The sequence below is a fragment of the Polypterus senegalus genome, chromosome 11, assembly GCF_016835505.1.
Source record: "Polypterus senegalus isolate Bchr_013 chromosome 11, ASM1683550v1, whole genome shotgun sequence".
Classification (NCBI taxonomy): domain Eukaryota; kingdom Metazoa; phylum Chordata; class Cladistia; order Polypteriformes; family Polypteridae; genus Polypterus; species Polypterus senegalus.
Genome location: NC_053164.1, coordinates 32,511,455 through 32,534,030, shown reverse-complemented (window position 1 = coordinate 32,534,030; position 22,576 = coordinate 32,511,455). Strand labels below are relative to the sequence as shown.

General features: G+C 38.0%; 1 protein-coding gene across 1 annotated transcript in view; it reads right to left on the bottom strand.

Moving 5' to 3' along the window:
- kat6a (K(lysine) acetyltransferase 6A) overlaps positions 1 to 22,576 on the bottom strand; it is a 144,315-nt gene that overhangs the window by 46,105 nt on the left and 75,634 nt on the right. Inside the window, 6 exon segments of the mRNA XM_039768292.1 lie at positions 10,144 to 10,262; positions 14,194 to 14,534; positions 14,810 to 14,924; positions 15,038 to 15,119; positions 20,681 to 20,796; positions 21,079 to 21,187. Of these exon segments, the coding sequence (XP_039624226.1) occupies positions 10,144 to 10,262; positions 14,194 to 14,534; positions 14,810 to 14,924; positions 15,038 to 15,119; positions 20,681 to 20,796; positions 21,079 to 21,187 (882 nt within the window).

Here is a 22,576-nt window from a genome sequence, read left to right as displayed (position 1 = left end):
AGTGGTGCATCTGCCAATTCTGGTATTCTATGGCGAATGCCAATCGAGCAGCATGCTGTTGGGCAGTGAGCTCAGGGCCCATTAGAGGACATGGGGCCCTTGGGTCACCCTCATGAAGTCTTTCTGGTTGTTTGGTCAGAGACATTCACACCAGTGGCCTGCTGGAGGTCATTTTGTAGGGCTCTGGCAGTGCTCATCCTGTTCCTCCTTGCCCAAAGGAGCAGATACTGGTCCTGCTGATGGGTTATGGACCTTCTATGGCCCTCTCCAGCTCTCCTAGAGTAACTGCTTGTCTCCTAGAATCTCCTCCATGCACTTGAGACTGTGCATGGAGACACAGCAAACCTTCTGGCAATGACACGTATTGATGTGACATCCTGGAGAAGTTGGACTACCTGTGCAACCTCTGTAGGGTCCAGGTATCGCCTCATGCTACCAGTAGTGACACTGACTGTAGCCAAATGCAAAACTAGTGAAGAAACAGTCAGAAAAGATGAGGAGGGAAAAATGTCAGTGGTCTCCACCTGTTAAACCCATTCCTGTTTTGGGGGTCATCTCATTGTTGCCCCTCTAGTGCATCTGTTGTTAATTTCATTAACACCACAGCAGCTGAAACTGATTAACAACCCCCTCTGCTACTTAACTGACCAGATTAATATCCCATAAGTTTCACTGACTTTATGCTATACTCTGATTAAAAAGTGTTCCTTTAATTCTTTTGAGCAATATATATATATATATATATATATATATATATATATATATATACACACACACACACATACATATATACAGTAATCCCTCCTCGATCACGGGGGTTGCGTTTCAGACCTCCCCGCGATAGGTGAAAATCCGCGAAGTACAAACCATATGTTTGTATGGTTATTTTTATATATTTTAAGCCCTTATAAACTCTCCCACACTGTTTATAAATATTCCCCGCAGAGTTATACAGCATAATCCCTTTGTATTCTCTTAGATATTAGGTAAGATTCATTGAAATTATGTATATAAACACACTGTTTATATACAGTAAAACCTAAATATTATTTTAAAGATATTGAGTGTCTCCAATATCACATATGTTACAGCCATTACGATAGACAGGCCACCAGCAATAAATACGTATAATGCAAGAAAAATAGTATACAGTAAATGTGTGTACAGTGACACTAAGCGATGCGTACATGTACTAAGTACTGTAAGTAGAAAATTAATTATGGTTACTCACCAACAATGACACGATAACTTGTCCGATAACAATGAGTTTAATTTTACTGCACAATAAAGGAGAGCGTTACAGCTCTTCCAAAGGAGTCACTTCAGGCGATTGTGTAGCACTGCCGTTCTTCTTCTTCTGGCAGTCTTCAATCTAAATCCCTAAAGCAGATTCCATCCAGACTACTGCCTTATTACATCCACTTACAACTCGTTTTGCACCCTGGTTAAAAGGACACTGCGGCCGTAGATCTTATATTCCTTTCCTACTTTTTAAATAAAAAGAATCGTAGCCTTCAACAAATCCAAAACGTTTACCTTTTCGGCAATCATTAATCATTAATCCGTTTGCGCTTTGGCACGGCCCCTGAAGCAGTAGCAGATTGTTATAGTTATTGTATATATATTTTTATATGTATATGTATATATATATATTTTTATATGTATATGTATATATATATATTTTTATATGTATATGTATATGTATATATATATATACATATACATATATACATATATACATATACATATATATGTATATACATATATACATATATATACTTATACATACATACATATATATACAGTATTTAGTAGAAGCACCCTTTTGAGCTAATACAGCCATGAGTCTTCTTGGGAAAGATGCAATAAGTTTTTCACACCTGGATTTGGGGATCCTCTGCCATTCCTCCTTGCAGATCCTCCCCAGTTCTGTCAGGTTGGATGGTAAACGTTGGTGGACAGCCATTTTTAGGTCTCTCCAGAGATGCTCAATTGGGTTCAAGTCAGGGCTCTGGCTGGGCCATTCAAGAACAGTCACAGAGTGGCTGTGAAGCCACTCTTTCGTTATTTTAGCTGTGTGCCTAGGGTCATTGTCTTGTTGGAAGGTAAACCTTCGGCTCAGACTGAGGTCCTTAGCAATCTGGAGAAGGTTTTTGTCCAGGATATCCCTGTACTTGGCCACATTCATCTTTCCCTCGATTGCAACCAGTCGTCCTGTCCCTGCAGCTGAAAAATACCCCCACAGCATGATGCTGCCACCACCATGCTTCACTGTGGGGACTGTATTGGACAAGTGATGAGCACTGCCTGGTTGTCTCCACACATACTGCTTAGAATTAAGGCCAAAAAGTTCTATCCTGGTCTCATCAGACCAGAGAATCTTATTTCTCACCATCTCAGAGTCCTTCAGGTGTCTTTTAGCAAACTCCATGCGGGTTGACATGTGTCTTGCACTGAGGAGAGGCTTCCGACAGGCCACTCTGCCATAAAGCCCTGACTGGTGGAGGGCTGCAGTGATGGTTGACTTTCTACAACTTTCTCCCATCTTCTGACTGCATCTCTGGAGCTCAGCCAAAGTGATCTTTGGGTTCTTCTTTACCTCTCTCACCAAGGCTCTTCTCACATGGTAGCTCAGCTTGGCTGGACGGCCAGCTCTAGGAAGGGTTCTGGTCGTCCCAAAAGTCTTCCATATAAGGATTATGGAGGCCACTGTGCTCTTGGGAACCTTAAGTGCATCAGAAATTTTTTTGTAACCGTGGCCAGATCTGTGCCTTGCCACAATTCTGTCTCTGAGCTCTTCAGACAGTTCCTTTGACCTCATGATTATCATTTGCTCTGACATGCATTGTGAGCTGTAAGGTCTTATATAGACAGGTGTGTGGCTTTCCTAATCAAGTCCAATCAGTATAATCAAACACAGCTAGACTCAAATGAAGGTGATCTGAAGGATGATCAGAAGAAATGGAAAGCAACTTAAAATATGAGTGTCACAGCAAAGGGTCTGAATACTTAGGACCATGTGATATTTCAGTTTTTCTTTTTTAATAAATCAGCAACAATTTCAAAAATTATTTTTTTTTTGTCTGTCAATATGGGGTGCTGTGCATTAATGAGGAAAAAAAATAATTTAAATGATTTTAGCAAATGGCTGCAATATAACAAGATTGAAAAATTGAAGGGGGTCTGAATACTTTCCATACACACACACTGTATATACACTCACCTAAAGGATTATTAGGAACACCTGTTCAATTTCTCATTAATGCAATTATCTAATCAACCAATCACATGGCAGTTGGTTCAATGCATTTAGGGGTGTGGTCCTGGTCAAGACAATCTCCTGAACCCCAAACTTAATGTCAGAATGGGAAAGAAAGGTGATTTAAGCAATTTTGAGCGTGGCATGGTTGTTGGTGCCATTCGGGCCGGTCTGAGTATTTCACAATCTGCTCAGTTACTGGGATTTTCACGCACAAATATTTCTAGAGTTTACAAAGAATGGTGTGAAAAGGGAAAAACATCCAGTAAGCGCCAGTCCTGTGGGCGAAAATGCCTTGTTGATGCTAGAGGTCAGAGGAGAATGGACCGACTGATTCAAGCTGATAGAAGAGCAACTTTGACTGAAACAACAACCGAGGTATGCAGCAAGGCATTAGTGAAGCCACAACACGCACAACCTTGAGGCGGATGGGCTACAACAGCAGAAGACACCACCGGGTACCACTCATCTCCACTACAAATAGGAAAAAGAGGCTACAATTTGCACGAGCTCACCAAAATTGGACAGTTGAAGACTGGAAAAATGTTGCATGGTCTGATGAGTCTCGATTTCTGTTGAGACATTCAAATGGTACAGTCAGAATTTGGCGTAAACAGAATGAGAACATGGATCCATCATGCCTTGTTACCACTGTGCAGGCTGGTGGTGGTGTAATGGTATGGGGGATGTTTTCTTGGCACACTTTAGGCCCCTTAGTGCCAATTTGACATCGTTTAAATGCCACGGGCTACCTGAGCATTGTTTCTGACCATGTCCATCCTTTCATGACCACCATGTACCCATCCTCTGATGGCTACTTTCAGCAGGATAATGCACCATGTCACAAAGCTCGAATCATTTCAAATTGGTTTCTTCAACATGACAATGAGTTCACTGTACTAAAATGGCCCACACAGTCACCAGATCTCAACCCAATAGAGCATCTTTGGGATGTGGTGGAACGGGAGCTTCGTGCCCTGGATGTGCATCCCACAAATCTCCATCAACTGCAAGATGCTATCCTATCAATATGGGCCAACATTTCTAAAGAATGCTTTCAGCACCTTGTTGAATCAATGCCACGTAGAATTAAGGCAGTTCTGAAGGCGAAAGGGGGTCAAACACCGTATTAGTATGGTGTTCCTAATAATCCTTTAGGTGAGTGTGTATATACACAACCCGATCTACATACTGTCAAATAAACGAACCACACACCGTGGCGCAACATGAGAGGCTTCGCCTCTAGTGCTGACGTCCGAGGTTCGATTCCCGAGAGGGGGTACAGTGAGTGTGTACTGCCTGATGAGTCCAGAATTAGGGCGAAACACGTGCCGCGTTCTGTTTACATTATTTGACAGTAAAACTATTTCAATATATTCAATATATATATATCAGCGCTTCCGGATTCATTTTACCCTCGCACCTCCTTGGTTTGAGAAGAAGTATGAAAATATGAGGTTAACGCAGAAAAACAGATCACCAATTGAAGCTTTATGAATAATGGATACTTTATTAGCCATCAATAATTGTTTTGGTAAAGCCATACTCAGTGTAATCCTCCTTCCATGTTATAATTTTTCCGCGACTAGCCATGATTAAATGGACGATAAAAAAGTAAGAGCGAAGCGAGGGTGACTTATTCAGGCAGGCAGGCGACAGCTCAATAGCTCGAATTTGGATATAAGTAGGTTCTATTTAGTCGCCAGAATTTAGTCTTTAAATTTCTATGGTTAAGAAAAATTTATGCAATGATGACTAAATTTAACTTACATTCCTACTAAACATATTTCTGTCGACCAAATAAAAATTACTTATATTTAAAATTTAAATAGAACTTGAACAGATACGATAGTTCATAATACCCACGCAGCACTAAGTGCACGTAAGAGCAGGAGTCATCCGTTTTAACAAGCAGTGTATTGCACTGATACGAAATAGCCTGCCCATTTAATTATTTAGGAATAGATAGATAAATTAAGATTTTGTACAAATAATGTTTTTAAATTTTCTTCCTCGATAGATTCTGGCACCCCCAGCAACAGCTGCTCACACCCTAAAGGAGATTATATATATATACCTACCTAAGTATAAAATGGACTGATGTATCATGAACATTTTATAAGGCACATTGCCCTAATATAATGACCATCATTTTGCAGACCGCACTTTCAGCACTTTGTTATAATGTAACATTTTAACTAATATTAGCTTGCTTGTTGGTTATCTAAATTGACCCACTATTAAACCATCAGAGAGACTAACCATGACTTACTGTATTCACATTGATTGTTTGGTCAGCTAGCACCAGACAGCCATGTACAGTATAGAAAAGAATCACCCCCTTCGAAATATTCCCATTTTTTTTGCTTTACAGCCTTAAATGAAAATACATAAACCAATACTTTTTCCAGCATTACTTACTCAATGCAATCTATAACATCCAAGTGAAAGATACCACAGCTACAGTTCAGAAGAATTTTAAAAAATAAAGAACAAGAAATACTGAGATTAATAAAAGATCATCCCCAAACAATATTTATAAACTTAATCAGGTATAAGTAACCACCATTTCCATTGCAGACCATGGTTACTGGCTTCCACCTGTGATCAGTTGTAATCAGTGTGATTAGTGAAGCATAAAAACAGCTGGTCTTGGTGCATTCCCTTGCTTGGTAGTGCAACGGAAAGCAAACAACTGACTATGGGTGGCAAGCCACTTTCAAAAGATCTCAGGGATAGAGTTGTGGACAGACATAAGGCAGGAGATTGATAAAAACATTCTCAAAGGCTTTATCAATCCCAAGGAGCACAGTAAAGTCCATAATAAAGAAGTGGCAAGTGTTTGGTACTGCTAGGACCCTCCCTGGATCTGGCCATCCCTCCAAACTAGACTGGAAGAGCAAGGAGGAAACTGGTAAGAGAGGCTACCAAGAGGCTAATGGCCACTTTGAAGGAGTTACAGGATTTTATGGCAAACAGTGGTCATTGTGTGCACATGACAAAAATTTCACAAGCACTGCACAAATTGTGGCTTATTCGGGAGAGTTGTAAGGAAAAAGCCACTTCTCAAGAAAGGCCACATTAAGGCTCATTTGAGCTTTACCAGAATGCACCTTGTAGATTCTGATACCAAGTGGAAAAAGGTCTTATGGTCAGATGAGACCAAAATCAAACTATTCGGCCTCGATACTAAATGGTAAACCTGGCGGAAATCCAACGCAGCTCACCATCCACAACACACCATACCTAGAGTAAAATATGGAGGTGGCAGCATCCTGTTATGGGGATGTTTCTCTGACGCAGGGCCTGGGGCTCTCGTTAGGATAGAAGGTAAAAGTAGATGGGGCAAAATACCGTCAAATTCTTGAGGAAAACTTGCTACCCTCTGCCAGAAAATTGAAGATAGGCAAAATGTTCACCTTTCAACATGACAACGACCTGAAGCACACAGTAAAATTGACCACACGGTGGCCGAAGGAGAAAAAAGTGAATGTCCTCGTGTGGTCCAGTCAGAGCCCAGACCTAAATCCCACTGAAAATTTGTGGAAAGATTTGAAGATAGTAGTCCAACGCTCACCATCTAATCTGAACAAACTTGAACAGTTCTGTAAAGAAGAGTGGGCAAATATTGCTCAATCTAGATGTGCAAAGCTGATACAGAAGTATCCCAACAGGCTCAAGGCTGTCATTAAAGCAAAAGGTGGTTCAACAAAATATTGACACTGGGGTGTGATCCTTTATTCACCTCAGCATGTCTTTTTTTTTGAGTTTTTATAATTTTTCTGAACTGTAGCTGTGACATCTTTCACTAGGCTGTTACAAGTTTCATTGAGTAAGTAAATCTGTGAAGAAATATTTTTTGTGTGTGGTTTTCATTCAAGGTTGTAAAGCAAAAAAAATGGGAATATTTCAAAGGGGGAGATTCTTTTCTATACCCACTGTATGTTTTTGCTACCCTTTACAAAATCACCAAAGTCTGCATAACACAGGAGTTAATTTAGCAACACACATTCCTATTTCTTACCAATTTAACTTTTCAATAGTTTGTAAAATGACCCGTTTGTTTTAGCATTTTAATGGTAGTGGTGTTATTGCTCGTCATGTTTTAAGAAGGTTTTACAGCAGTTTGATTAAAAAAAAAAAAAATGAAATCAGACTGCTAAAGCCAGCAAGAACTGGCAATTTATTACTGATATTGTCTATAATTTTGGGTGCATTTTTATAGACATTTTCTACTCTGCTCTATAGTACTTCCAAAATTGCCTTAGCCTTTTAGAAAAGGATATGCAAAACATCTGCATTTAAAAAGTAGTATTATGTCAGCTATTGAAAAGCAATGTAACAGATTAGTACAATATTTATTAGTTTCTTCTTACCAAATATGCTGTGTGATTTCACTTTGTTTTATTTTAGCGAATGGAAACACTTGAAAATGGATTTTTCTGCCTTCTGCAAGTGCATTTATTGTGTACTACATGCAAACTCGTCTTAGTTTACCAAGATGTTAAAGTGGCAGGGAAATAAGAATGTGTCACACATACATAGTAAAATTTAATTTTTGCTGTAATCCCTTATGCCCCAAGGAGTTTTTGGCATTATTGCTTCTAAATTATATATCTAAAAATTAAAGATTATTCTGCTTATGTAACAAAGGTGCTGCAAATGGCTTAAGAATAGGATGTATAACACTCCAATTTTTTAAAAGAATGTGCTCATATGATTAAAAACCTTTCTTTACACCAATATCAAATACTTAACCCAACCCAAAAGGAATCAAAAGAGAAGTGTGACATTTTTATGCCGTTTTTAATCTCATTTGCTTCACCACATACTTATTTTAACCTCCAAGGCCTCTCTTTGATCTTATTGGCCCTTTTTAATTCTACTAGCTTCTGGGGATAGGATGAAGAAAGCAATTAGAAATGGGTTAAAAAAAAAAAAACAAAAAAACAAGAACAAGTCACAAGCTGAAACTATTTTTTTCTCCATGTGTTCGCACTCTGGAAACCTAAGCGGCATTATATAGTGACATTCCAGCTAAGGGACCTGGGGGGGAGATCCACAGCAAAACAGAACTGACTGGTACGCTTAGAAACGATGCACATATATGTTGAATTTGCATTAAATGTAATCTGAATGACAGAGTATCGCAATTTTTTCTAAACAGTAAATGAAAAAATATATACTTAATCATCACTTAACATTAAGTCAATTAAACTTCAGGGATATCACTCCATCCAGTTAGGAGGCAAAAGTGATTGTGCATCAACTTCACCTGCATTTGTAGAAATGAAAGTGACAACAGGTACACTGCAGAGGCAACAGCAAGAACCACATCCACAAAAAACAAAAAAGGAATGGTTTTGCAGGTGGCACACACAAACAATTGCTCTCTCTTCCTATCTGACTGTTCTCTAGTTTTGTGTATTGCTAGTATCTTGGTCACTACTGGTAGCATAAGGTGGTACCCTGCAGCCAATTCAGGTTGTACAGGTAGTCCAGCTCCTCCAGGATGGCACCTCCATAAGTACTGTTGCAAGAAGGTTTGCTGCGTCTTGCAGCAAAGCCTCAATAACATGAAGGAGATACCAGAAGATGGGCCATTACATGAGGAGAGCTGGGCAGGGCCATAGAAGGGCACCAACCCAGCAGCAGGATAGGTATCTGCGGTTTTGTGTGAGGAGGAGCACTGCCAGAGCCCTACAAAATGACCTCCAGCTGGCTACAAGAGTGCATGTTTTGGACCAAACTGTCAGAAACCGATTCTATGAGGGCCCAACATCCTCTAGTGGGACCTATGCACACATCACGTCACCGTGCAGCTCAATTAGCATCGGCCAAAGAATACACAACTGGTAGTTCCACTATTGGTGCTCCGTTCACTTCACAGGCAAGAGTAGGTTCACAATAACCACATGTGACAGACATGGAAGAGACTGGAGACGCTATGGAGAATATTATTCAGCCTGCAACACCATCCAGCATGACCAGATCTCAATAATGGTCTAGGGAGACATACGTTGGATGGTCACACAGTCTTCCACGTGTTAGGCTACGGTACCCTGACTGCTGTTAAGTTACTGGAATGAAAGCCTCAGAGCCACTGTCGCCCCTTATGCTGTTGTAGGACAGTGCCTGGCCTCGTGTGGCCAGAGTGTGTAGGCAGTTCCTAGATAATGAAGGCACTGATGCCATTGACTGGCCTGCATATTCCCCAGAACTGTATCGAATTCAGAATCTCTGAAATATTATCCATGCATCCAATGCAACCAAGTAGTACCACAGACTGTCCAGGAGCTCACAATGTCCTGATTCAGGTTTGGGTGGAGATACCTCAGGACACCATCCACTGTCTCATCAAGAGCATGCCCAGACTTCGTCAGAAGTGCATAAAGGCACATGAAGGCCATACAAACTACTGAGTTACATTATAAGTTGCCTATAATTAAATTCATGCAAGTTGGATCAGCCCTTGATTTCAGATTTTTGTTTTGATTTTCAGGGCAATGCTGAATCCAGCCTTCAATGAGTTAGTGATTTTGGTTTTCATTGACCATTGTTACATTATTTTGCTCTCAACAAATTACACAGTATTACTCAGTAAAGATTTTCCTCTTGAATATTTTTTTCATCAAGACCCAAAATGTAATTTAAGTGTTCCCTTAATTTTTTTCAGCAGCTTACTAAAAACAAATATTAAACATTCAAGTAAAAAGAACATTAATGTGGTAATGTGCCTAGAAAGAACTCGAAGTGCATTTGTAATGTAGGCTGCCATGACAAATGAATACTGAAGGAATTTCTAAAATGTTATAAATCGATACTTGTTGATATGGTCATACTTTTGACAATACCATTCTATCCAGTAGAGAAAAAAAATATACCTCCAATGCAAGCTCTTGAATCCGATGAAATAGTTCAATGTCTTTCTCAGACAAAACATCGTGGTTTCCTACTGGCCTGTCTCCACCCTCTTGCCGATCCTCCCATAATTCATGATTGTCTACAAACAGAAAAAAAGGTAAATATTTTGATAACTGAATGATGCAAATAAGTTATTTAAATGAATATATTAAAGAGAAAAACATTGAGACACCCCAACCTTGTTTGATGCTTTGGTCAAGTTCAATTTATGTAGCCCACAAAAACTTCAACTAGACCAACTTAAAATAAAGTTTGAAAAACAGAACTAAAAGCAATTTTCAGATTATCTTAGATTATATTAAATTAGATAACCTTTATTAACCCCAAGGGGAAATGTAAATGCACACAGCTTCAGAAACATAAAAGTGATACAGATTCACAGGTCATTTGACTGAAATATGGTGATGTAATAGAAAAAAGAAAATTACCTGACATGTTTAATTGATAATTTTTTATTTGTCGATTTTTATTAGCATAATCTAATTCAAGTACTCTTTGCTGTGATAAGAGTGCAATTTATAAAAATGAAGGATGCATCATAAGTGATTGATGGGCCATCTGAATAGCACCAGTAAAAATCAAGATGGGGCAGTGTCTTGGACAGGCAGAAAAAGAATATAAAAATAGAAAGAGAAAGATCTGTGAAGCTGAAGGAAGATGCAAAGTTCAATGGTTAGGAAACTCTACCAGTTTCATCTTAGTTATCTCTTATGCTCTGTTGACCTTCAGCCGCAGTACCATAAACCAAACCCCATTCAAACCTCTTTCTTGATTGCAGTACTGCTACTAGAAGGCATAAAAGTAAGTCTTACATAGTGGCCCTTGAATTTCTAACGGGGAGGCAAAAGAAACTGTGTTGCGGTGTACAAAGATGATGCTCCACATTCTTCACATCAGTATAACACATAGGGTTAGGGTATTTACAGTGTCTTCCATAATGTTTGGTACAAAGACACATTTTCCCCAATTTACTATCCCACTCCACAGTTCCCTGAAATGGAGGTACCAGGTAGAAAAAGTGTATGCAAATACTCTTAAATGAAAGCCTGTAATCATACCTGAATTGTTTGATTTGTAAAAATGTAAAGCAGACAACTGCTTTATGTCTCTGCCATGGCCAAGAACAGAAAGGAGCTATCTAATTAAACAAAATAATTTGAACATTTCAAAATCTGAAATAAACCCCAAAAATTGAGTTTGGGATTTCTTAGAATAGAACTAGTCCTGCTCAGCTCAATCCATTGTAATATGTCTTGTTGTAATGACAGTCTCTAAATTGTGCCTCTCATTTAAATTACTGCTTAAATAAATGTCCTGTTTTCTAGTCTGTGAACTCACGCCAAAATTTCAGAATGATCTCAGCTTGTGTTTTGTTTCTCCAGGGCACTAAGTAAGCAAAAAACCCTATTAAAAGGTGTTCAGTCTCTTTAATATCTGGTCTCTCCAGTTTGAGCAAAAACAGTAACAATGAATAAAGAGTGAAAACTTTGAGCAATGGAGCGATTCACTCATTGTCAATTTTGCCTTAACTTATTCAATGCACCACTGCATTACACACATACAAAGTACATGTTCTAAACAAACAGAATTAACTTCCTCTTATAAAATGTGGAATGTAAAGGCAGTTTAAATTTAGGCATGGAGTTTTTTTTTTTTTTGTTTTGTTTTTTTTTAACCAATGGGTGTTAATTTGTCTGTGATTTGAGACAGATTTCACTAAAAACCTGTAGTTGCAAAAGGTATGCAAGGACTGAAGTTAATGGCACCCCATTGCCACTGTCAGGTATAACTAACAAACAATGAGAGCCATTTCATTATTAGTACTGCAGTGCTTATACATTCACATCTGTGGACTTTAGGGGTTTAGAGACACACTACATACAGCTGATGAAAAAAGAAAGAAATATTGCATCTGAGTGAACAGCGTAAACAAAAATCAAACATCTAATATTAATAATACTATATAATCAAATTACACACTATTCTTATGATTAACTGTTTCAGTTCAAAAGTATACACTTTCTTGTAAAAGTGTTTTGCACTGACCATCAAAAAAATCAACTGACTAGAAAAAGCAGAAAAAAAGAAGAATGAATTGATCTAATGCAGGAATGTTTTATTTATGGAAAATTGGGTGTAGCATGTTCCTCAGAAAGTACATCCAGTGATCCAATGATGTTATTATTTATTATTTGACTGATGCCTTTATCCAAAGCAACTTACAACATTTGAGATACATTTGGTTACATTTCTTTTGTTTTCCCAATTGGAGCACAGGCAGACAAAGTGACTTGCTCATGGACACACATTGTCAGCAGCAGGATTTGAACCCACATCCCCAGAATTTGAAGTCCTACATCCAAAGCCTTCACCACTACACCACATTGCCTGCCAATAATATTAGTATGTAACTAATAAACTCTACAAATATGTATACAGAAAAGCACTTGCTTAGACAGTACTTCTGATACACCTGAATAACCGACACCCACAATGTTATGAAATTTCCCAGGTGAAGCCAGAGAACACAACTAGTCGATATTCAGATAGAAAAAATATACAATTACTAAACAGAAATTGCAAAAAGAACTTGAAGTATAAGCATTTAGTTTAGGACGTTGGGAAGAACCAATAAATTGCCCGATACAGGTAGAATCCCCAGAGGCGCTTTTTAGCACACAATGAGCCTGTAGTTAACAGTGCTATTAGACAGCACCTTTTGGAAGGGATTTTTCATGATGGCACATTTTGCCCCCATCCTCATTTCCATAAACGTTAGCCCTGTGATGGAGCAGGCTTTTCTGACGAGTTTGTTCAGGAATTGTGTGCCTTCTGAACTCAAAATGCTTCTTCAGGAGACCACAGAAGAGAACAATACAATTGTTACAATGGACTGATAGAACATCCCGAGCATCTTGCTGCAAACATTCAAATGTCTGAGTCTCTTCAGAAAGTCTGTTCCGGCCCTTCTTTTATAGGTCCACTGTTTTGTCAGACCAGTCCCATCTGCTGTTTATGTGAATCTCCAGGTACTTGTAAGCTCTGCACCACTTCCATGGCTTCCCCTGAAAGGTGACTGATCTCAGGTGCTCCTTAACAAGCTGGAAATCCACCAGAAACTCTTTTGTCATGTTGATGTTGAGTTGCAGGTGACTCTCCCTGCACCCCAAAACAAAGTCCTCCACAAGCACACAGTACTCTGACTCGTCTCAATGACTACTACAGCCTATGATGGAACAGTCATCTGAGAATTTCTAGAGGAAGCAAGCACTTGTATTATACTGGAATTCCGTTGTGTGGAGGGTAAACAGGAAGGGACAACAGACAGTTCGCTGTAATGCTCCAGCATTACAAACCACCATTTCTGACATACAGTCCCCTGAGCAAGAATGGTAGTTACAGACACTGGAAAAATCAAAAATATTATCCAAATGGTGCGGTTGGCCTTTTTCAAGTGGGAGGAGCCTCTGTAGAGCATGCAGATCAAAGCATCCTCCACACCAATACTGTATATATCTGACAGGCAAACTGCAGACAATAAAGATGTTCGGAAACCAGGAGTTGGAACTGTTGGAACCAAAGGTCTTCATGAAGTATGAGCAACTGGTCTGAAGCCCTTGTGACCACATAGGATGTTTTCCACAACTGAGGAACCTTCTGCAAACTAGTTTTTCAGCTGAGCATCATCTTAACACACTTTGTAGTGTAGTTGCATTAACAATTTCTTTGTGGAAATGATATATACATATATACAGTATATGATTTCTGCTCTACATCTAAATGCTTGTCAATGATGTCAGCCTAAGATAGAGCCCAAAGACGACAGCAAGTCAGGAGGCCTTTACTACTGTATACTTAAATACAAAGAAAAGCAGGAGAGACCAATCTGGCTTAACTAAATTAATGAGAATGCACATGAAACCATTCCTTAATTACTTTAATAAGAATTAGCAAAACAATTATTTAAAAAAAAAAAAAAGGTCACAAAAATTACATAGAAATAAACTCACCTCCTTGCCATTCTGACATGCTTGACTTGCGCCTTCCTTTTTTCCTTATCCGGTACTGCTCAGAGTAGTCTACTACCTCACCACGGGCTTTGCGACCGTCAGGTGATGGCGTAAAAAATTTGGTAAGGCCATCTATAAGCCCTTTGGTCTTCTTGTTAACTCTCAGCCCTGTGTCGTCCCCAAAGTCAAATAGATGGTGGTCGTCCCCAGGATAACCCTCGGAGGAAGACGAACAAGGAGATGAAGGAGTAGTAGAAGAACAGCGATTAAATTTGGACAGCTTGTGTCTTCGCCCTCGACCAGGACCACTGCGCACTTTTTTGAATGGCCCTTTTGTCCTGCTAAAAGAAATATATCAAACAGACTGGTAAGATGACTAGGGGGATAACAACGATTCTAAACAGATTATGTAATTTCTGCTAAGACATGGAGGACTGAATGACTGATAATACTTAAAAGAGTGATGTATTGAATCGAAGAGGAGAAATTTTAAAAGCAAAAAAGTGACAGAAAAGCTTTCAATCAAATGCATTTCCAAAAGATTAATGGGTAAACAGTAATTTTACTTTTTTATATTACTAGCCAAAATCAACTCAAAATAAAGAACTTCATGAACCTGTTTTTGGGGCGACCTAGGGGAGTGGTGTAGCGTCTCTTGATTTGTGCGGCTTTTTTGTGCAACAGTTTTCTTCCCTTTTTCCGTGGTCGACAAATCTGACAGATCCACATTCCTAAAGAAACAAAGCAACATGCAGATAATTAATCTAAAATGATACATTTATCTGATGAATGATTTTATACAACGTTTTACCTTATTTATTTAATATTGTCATATTATGCTTACCTTTGGGCATCCGTGTAAGTGGGGGGTCACAACACTCCATGTGAAAGCCACGGTCACATGAGTCACAGAAAAGCATATTATCCTGGAATAAAATGACAATTTTAATGACCTGACTAATCAAAAATATGCATGTGATCTGGGGAAATTTAACACTTAAATCTAAGAAACATGCCCTGCATTGCAAATCTATCTTATTTCATATTCTGTTACCTGCTGTTTTACAGGTTTGATAAATGCGTTGAATGTTTAGTGCCCTCCAGTGGTAAAAACGTCTCAAATAAAAACAAACATCAGAGAACAGGCACAAGTAATTTTTGTTTTCAGCAGATGCTTAACAAGATTTTTTTCCATCACAAAGTCACTAAGGATATCAGCTGAGAATATACAATGCAGAAGAAAAATGCTAAATTTAAAATACAATGTGTATTTTTGATAATCTGTAATTCTGGAGGGCTCTTCTTTCAAACTCAGTGCTGCTATACAGGGTTTGTACTAGAGTTGTCACGAGACCAAAAATTAATGTATAGTATATAATGCAATTCAACAAAAACGTTTTTAAATAAATTGTAGATCTGTATGCACTAAAATCTTGACAATAAGTGAAATAAATAATAGAAGTATTGTAATCTTTTGTAAACAGTATACATTAAAAAATGAAAAAAAAAACAATTTCAAGAAAAAAACACAATGTGGTCTTTTGTAAACAATTGTTTAGAAGAGTAAAAAACAAACAGACCACTAATAAATTTAAATGATTTGTATAAATGCAACCAGTGCACACTGCATTTTTATGCAAGAAACTACGATGTCTTTGTAACTCCAAAATGTTAAGAAAGACTAGCATGTCAATCTTCTAATACATGAGGCCGTCATGTTCTTTTGTTGGGCTGCAAATGACGGCCGACATATTCTGAGCTGGAATTATAAAGGCAGAGAAGTTGAGCAGTGAAAAGTTACAGCACCTTACATTAAAAGGTAAATGTGATGAAATATAGTTTTAAAATTGCAACTAATAAATACAACAAAGTACAGCATGCAGACTTCACAGAGAGGGTTTAAAAATCAAGGGAGCAATAGAGACCTAATAAGTTAAAGAATGTTGCCTCTGAATAAACAGCACAGAGTAAAACTGGCCGACAAGCAAAAATAATTCCAGACTCCTGTCTTGATCTTTTAAAAATTTAACTGGCTCCAAAAAATGCTTTAACCTGTATAAAAAAAATAGGTTTGATACTCCTACTTCAAAATCCCAAACGTTTACACTTATTAATTTTTCTGTAATTTATAAACAAGGTACCTCTTAAAATTTTTGTATGGACTCGCTTGCAAATCTTGCATACATGCTTGCACATATCTTGTAGTTTTCCATCCCCAATTGCCACAAAACCAGGGTATCTCCAGTAGCCCTCTTTCTCAGTTATGCATGTTGGTGAAAGCTTGGACTCTGATGAAGTTGTCATCTTATTAACACCTACCAGTGGATGAAAATGAGGCCGCAACTCAAGCCATGGTGAACTAGAAGTGCATTCATAACGTAGGCTATAGAATAGCTACCATGAAAAATGGCTACTGAAGCAATTTTAAAATGTTAAAAATCAATATTTAAGATATTCTTACACTTTTAATAACCCTAGTTTGTAACTAATCCTGCTGCGGACTACCACACATGGCCTGGGAAAAAATAAATGTTACTTCTGAGAAACCAGTCATCACCACCACTAACCATTCTAAAATGTAAAATAGTGGAAAATGTTAAACATAGAAATTTAAATTGGGGTTCAGCTGTATTACAGAAACAAAACTTGTATAATCACGGATTTTTCGCTGGTTCACGGATTTCTGCGGACAATGGGTGTTTGAATTTATGGTACATGCTTCCTCAGTTTGTTTGCCGAGTTGATTTCATACAAGGGACGCTATTGGCGGATAGCTTAGAAGCTACCCAATCAGAGCATGTATTACATATTAACTAAAACTCCTCAATGATATAAGATATGCTTCCTGCGCGGTGCTTGATTGTTTGCTTTTCTCTCTCTCTAATCCTCTCTGACATTCTCTGCGCCTGACGGAGGGGGTGTGAGCAGAGGGGCTGTTTGCAAAGAGGCTGTTAGCCTAGAGGACACGGACGCTCCTCTACAAAATGCCGCTTTATTGTGGTGCTACGGCATACCTAAAAGCACGTATTGTTTTTTTGACTGTTTGCTTTTATCTCGCTCTCTCTCTGTGACATTCTCTGCTCCTGACAGCGCTCCTTTGAAGAGAAGATATGTTTGCATTATCTTAATTGTGAGAAAGAACTGTCATCTCTGTCTTGTCATGGAGCACAGTTTAAACTTTTGATTAAAGTGTTTTATTTCATGTCTAGAGGGCTCTAATAATGTTAACAGTGTGGGAGAGTTTATTAGGGCTTAAAATATATAAAAATAACCATACAAACATATGGTTTCTACTTCGCGGATTTTCATCTATCGCGGGGGGTTCTGGAACGATGAGTGCGATCAAGGAGGGATTACTGTATACCATATAATGACAACAAAGTAATTCAGTCTAATTCAATAAAAGTCAGCGTGTACAGAAAATGATGACTGACTTCTAAGTCGATTTAGATTTCCAACAGCTATCCTCTTGGAGCTCTGTGCTTTAGAAAACTAGGATGAATACCGGATATCATTTTTATGATGAAATCCATTAAACTATGCATATTACATTTTACAGATTAAACCATTAACTTAAACATGTGGGGTACAGTGGCGCAGCAGTAGAGATAGGCTGGAACCCAATCCAGGGATTGTTCCTGCCTCGCACTTGATGCTTGCTGGAACTGGCACATCTCTGGATGGATAGATGGATGGAATAATTAAACACATCAAGATCGATCCCGGACACCTCCACTTTGAGTAGTGAGCTACTCTTATTCTTACTATTATAGAAAAAAAAAAACATACATTTGATTTGAGTCTGTGACAGCCGATGTAAATTTACGGCACTTGTAAAGGTTAGCTTTTTTTTATTTTATTATTTAGTTTTATTCTCTCAGTCATGTTCACGCTCACCCCGATCTGACACTGCTGTTTTCAAATAAAGACGTTCTACATAGGAGAAAGAGAACAGAAGCCCTCCCCGCAAGAAATGTCTACTCATATATAACACCACCAAAGCTGAACCAGGCATAAAGCTGAAAGATGGCACCGGTTGGATGCAGCAACAGGTGGGCATCACCCTGCCAGTCAGTCTGCCCCACACCTGTCCTTCAACAAAACAGCACGGCTTACACAGCTCGCCAAGTTATCATGCAAAGTCCTTTTTGTGATTATGTTTTGTGATGGTCTCTATATGAAACCATGTATGTGTTACTTATATAAAAACCAAATCGAATGTTACTTACCAATATTTATTTACTTATCTTCTTACAGTGTAAAGTTACAAGTAAACTGCACAGCTTCCTGTATTTGACTGACACGGACATGCTCACAAAGTACATGTGTACTGAAGTAACTTCAGCTGCAGGTGGAAGCTCCTGTTGTACCCTATGCAACTGTGTTTGATCTTAATCAGGAAAAGATCACAGTCGTCCCACGGGAAAAAAGACTTTCCAAGACTAAGGTCATAAAGCTTATGAAACCATTTCTGGAGAAAGGCAGAACCATAACAGTTGCGTGGAGCTTCCACCTGCAGCTAAAGGCACTTCAGTACACATGTACTTTGTGAGCATGACCGTGTCAATCAAGCAGAGGAAGCTCTGCAGTTTATTTGTGACTTTACCCGTTGCTGCATCCAAACAGTGCCATCTTTCGCCTTTATGCCTGGTGCAGCTGCGTTGTTCTTATATGTGAGTGGATGTTTCTTGCAGTGAGTGCTTCTGCTCTCTTTCTCCGATATAGAACCCTTGTCCTCATCTGAGTTTACTTATGCTATAGCTCGTCTTTATTTTAAAACAGTAGTGTCAGATCGGGGTGAGCGTGCACATGACTGAGAGAATAAAACTGAAGTAGTATAGTATTAAGGGAGTGTCAATGTCACACCCTAACGCAAGTTCTTTTTCTGTAGTAATATTCTTGAATAAAAGTGTACTTGCTTTGTTATACTTGTATCTTCTGTGAAAGTGTTTATTTGATATTTGGGCTTCACACATTATACATTTCATGTCTACATTTTGTCAATTATTTCTAAAACATGAAAATCGAAAAAATAGATTGTTTTAGACACAGAACACACATGAAATGCATGTATTCCAAATAACAATATATTATTTACCCTATACAACTCCCTGCAACTCACAGACATGTAAACTTGAGCTGAGAGAACTTTCTGTCCTTTCTGCATTGGTTGGGGGATGGGATAACAGATTGCTTGCTGCTTGTGTTGATCGACCCATTTAAAACACAAAAGACTCTGACGGAGAGGTGTGAATGAATTTAAGGTGAGCCTGAATTTTTTTGCAGGCTTTGGTAATTCTAGTGTTAATACATACTTTAATGCTTTCATCATGAAATCTATATCATAGTATTCTAAAATGTTCAGAGAACTGTAATATCATGAATGTAATGTGTTCTGTGTGAAGACCAGTGCTGCATGCCTGTCGGCATAAAAGAAAGCCCGTTTAAGAAGAACATAGTGATCCATACACAAAGAACATAAAGCATTTAGCGTGCTACTTTAGCTATGATAGGATTTGAGAAACTAGTAAATTAAACATCAATTTGAAGATGTTTACGACATTCTACTTTAATGACAAAATAAACTATGAGATTAAAGTGAAAATTTCAAAATGGAAGTCGACATTTTCTACCTTTTTTCTTCTTTTGTCTGTACCCTTATAGGGCTTTCGTATGACACCAGAAAGTGGATTATGACTCACCTTTTCACTGTGACTTCAATATCTGACATCTTCTTTTTCTTTTTGGGCACTGTACGACTTTCTGAACTTGAATATTCGAGTATCTCCGCCACTCTGGATCATTTGATCAATTTGCTTTATCTTTGTGCTTTTGCCATTGTCTTTTCACAAAATGCTGAACTTAAGGGGCTATTTATATTGATTTGCATATATAAACAGGCATAATTCTAGGAGTCGAGTCAAGGTGGGGCGGCAGGCGCATGCATGTACATTACTTTTCACACTGGTTGCATGGTTTTGTGTATCTGCATTTTTTTGTGCATACACACATTTCCACTTTTGTCCGTACACCATGTCTATATACAGCGTTATGAATGAGGCCCCAGGTGATCTAGGTTCAGCAATACCTATACTTTAGTTTTTCTAGAAGTTTGTAACTGGGAAATTTCATTCAAATGAGAGATCTGAAGTACTAAATAGAATTCACAATTATTTTTACATTTTTCTTTAATTTTATAATATATGATTAATTATGCAGCCCCAATTTCTGAGTGGATTGAGTTTGTTTGTGGCTTTATTTTAGTATAAAGAAACTAACAAAAGTACAATCACTGGTAATCTGCCCTACTCGGGTAAACTGAGGATTTTTGAGAAAGTTTTAAGTAAACAAATGTCGTTTTAATTTATACAAAAACCATACCACATAACAGTCACCCAAATAGACACTGTGAGAAATGTTTTGTCTACAATCACAGAGATGTACAATGTTCTCTCTGTAGTCAGCTCTGGATATACAGGGTACTTACGGCATTTTTACCCTGATCCTGACAGGAACTACAAGTTTTGCATTCTATGCATTGCCACCGTAATGCTTTGACCCGAGCTGTCAACTCCGAAGAAAACTTCAGACATGAAGGGTGACCTGCAAAGACAGTCAACAAAATGAACAATTAATATTTTTAAGGAGAAAGTGGTAAAATAGACTTGAGATAAATTTGGTTTTAAAATTGGAACTGAAATTAAACTATAATGTCTACACCTTTAAAGGTATCATTTATGGCACAAAACTAAAATTAAAAATGTAGAATCAAAGCAGTGATTAACCACAATGTAAATTATTACTATCTGAACTGGAAACTTATTTTAAATGTTAAAAAGCAAGACAAGAAAGATCTAAAGTAGAATGATTAGATTATGTACATACCACTATTGCCACAATCTACACATGAGATGAGTTCTTCTGGTTTCTTCTCACGGTTATGCTCTTTTGTGCCAAGACAAAAGCTACATATGGGGATTGGCTCTGCAACAGGCTGATAAAAAAATACAATTAGAAATAAAATAAAAACAGATAGATACTGTCAGACCAGTTGAAATAATTATAATAATGATAATAATGAAGTTTTTCATCTTTGGACATATTCTTTGTTTCCAATCAAGTAATGGATGTGCTAGACTACCTTCATAAGGTGCTACGCAATTATGCCTTTTGGCAAAAAAAAAAAAAACAAAAAACCACAAACTATAATCATTGAATCAGAGATGCATAAATGTAGTGGCATAGAGAAAATTTCAGGACTTTAACAGGTGAACTCACACCATGATGGCTAAGGATCCTAAAAATATATTATAAACATATAAACTATTCATAAAACATGCAAACAAGTGAAACTCATTACCGTTAAATATTTTTATAACATCCACAGATCTTGGCATTGTGTTCATATATATGACAATCAAATCGTAGCCTCCTTCACATATTTAACTCCAAAAAAAACAAGCTTTAAATGTTGAATTTTTTTCAACAAGAAAAAATATTTGTAACAGAAACTTGAAAATACTAAAACATCAACAAAACTACAGTAGGAAAGTTATGTCTAGTGTCCAGTGCTATACTGATGCAGATTTAGTAAATGTCCTTCATATCATATGTTTTGTAACACTCACCAATATGCAGTAATTAGGAAATTAGAACAGTGTTTGCGCACTTTTCTTATATTTTTTCAGTTGTTTGCACAGTGCCATACCTGCATAAGCAATGTGCCCACTGTGTTACTGTTGGCTACCACAGCATAAGGTTAAGTGAATTCCACATTTCACCTAACACAAACGACAGTTGCTGCATTGTAAACAATGCTTGGAGGGCAAACATTTTTCTTGTCCTTCTACTTGATTGCAATCGTTTTGCCTCTTCCCCACCCCACAACAAAGCTACTAGCACCATAGTGCATATCATAGAGGTTTGGTCATACAGTGGCGTAAACATCAGTTTCACAATCCATGTTAATGTATGATGACCAATTTGCACTGTAATTTTTATTGCATAATTCAAATAACGGTTCAGTCTAAGGCTGTTTTAAAAATGGCTTTGCAGCTTCTCATATGCGCGTCTTTATGATCTTGTTGAAGGCTCTGACCCACTCATAAATATTAAAGAGTTACCACACACTGGCAGAGGGCATAGAAAAATACAAGATTTTATTTTCCAGTATGATGTTACCTCAGCCACAAGATGATGGAAGTAGAATACTATTCAACCCATTATTTAGGAATTAATACTCTGTATCACAGCACAATTGGTTAAGTCCAGTAACACTCGGGATTAATCACATTACATAGAATTTCATGCCTGAGAGATGCTTAGCATTAACGCCAAGGAGGTTAAATGGAGAGAGGAAAAAAAAAGTGTGAGAAATGTTGAA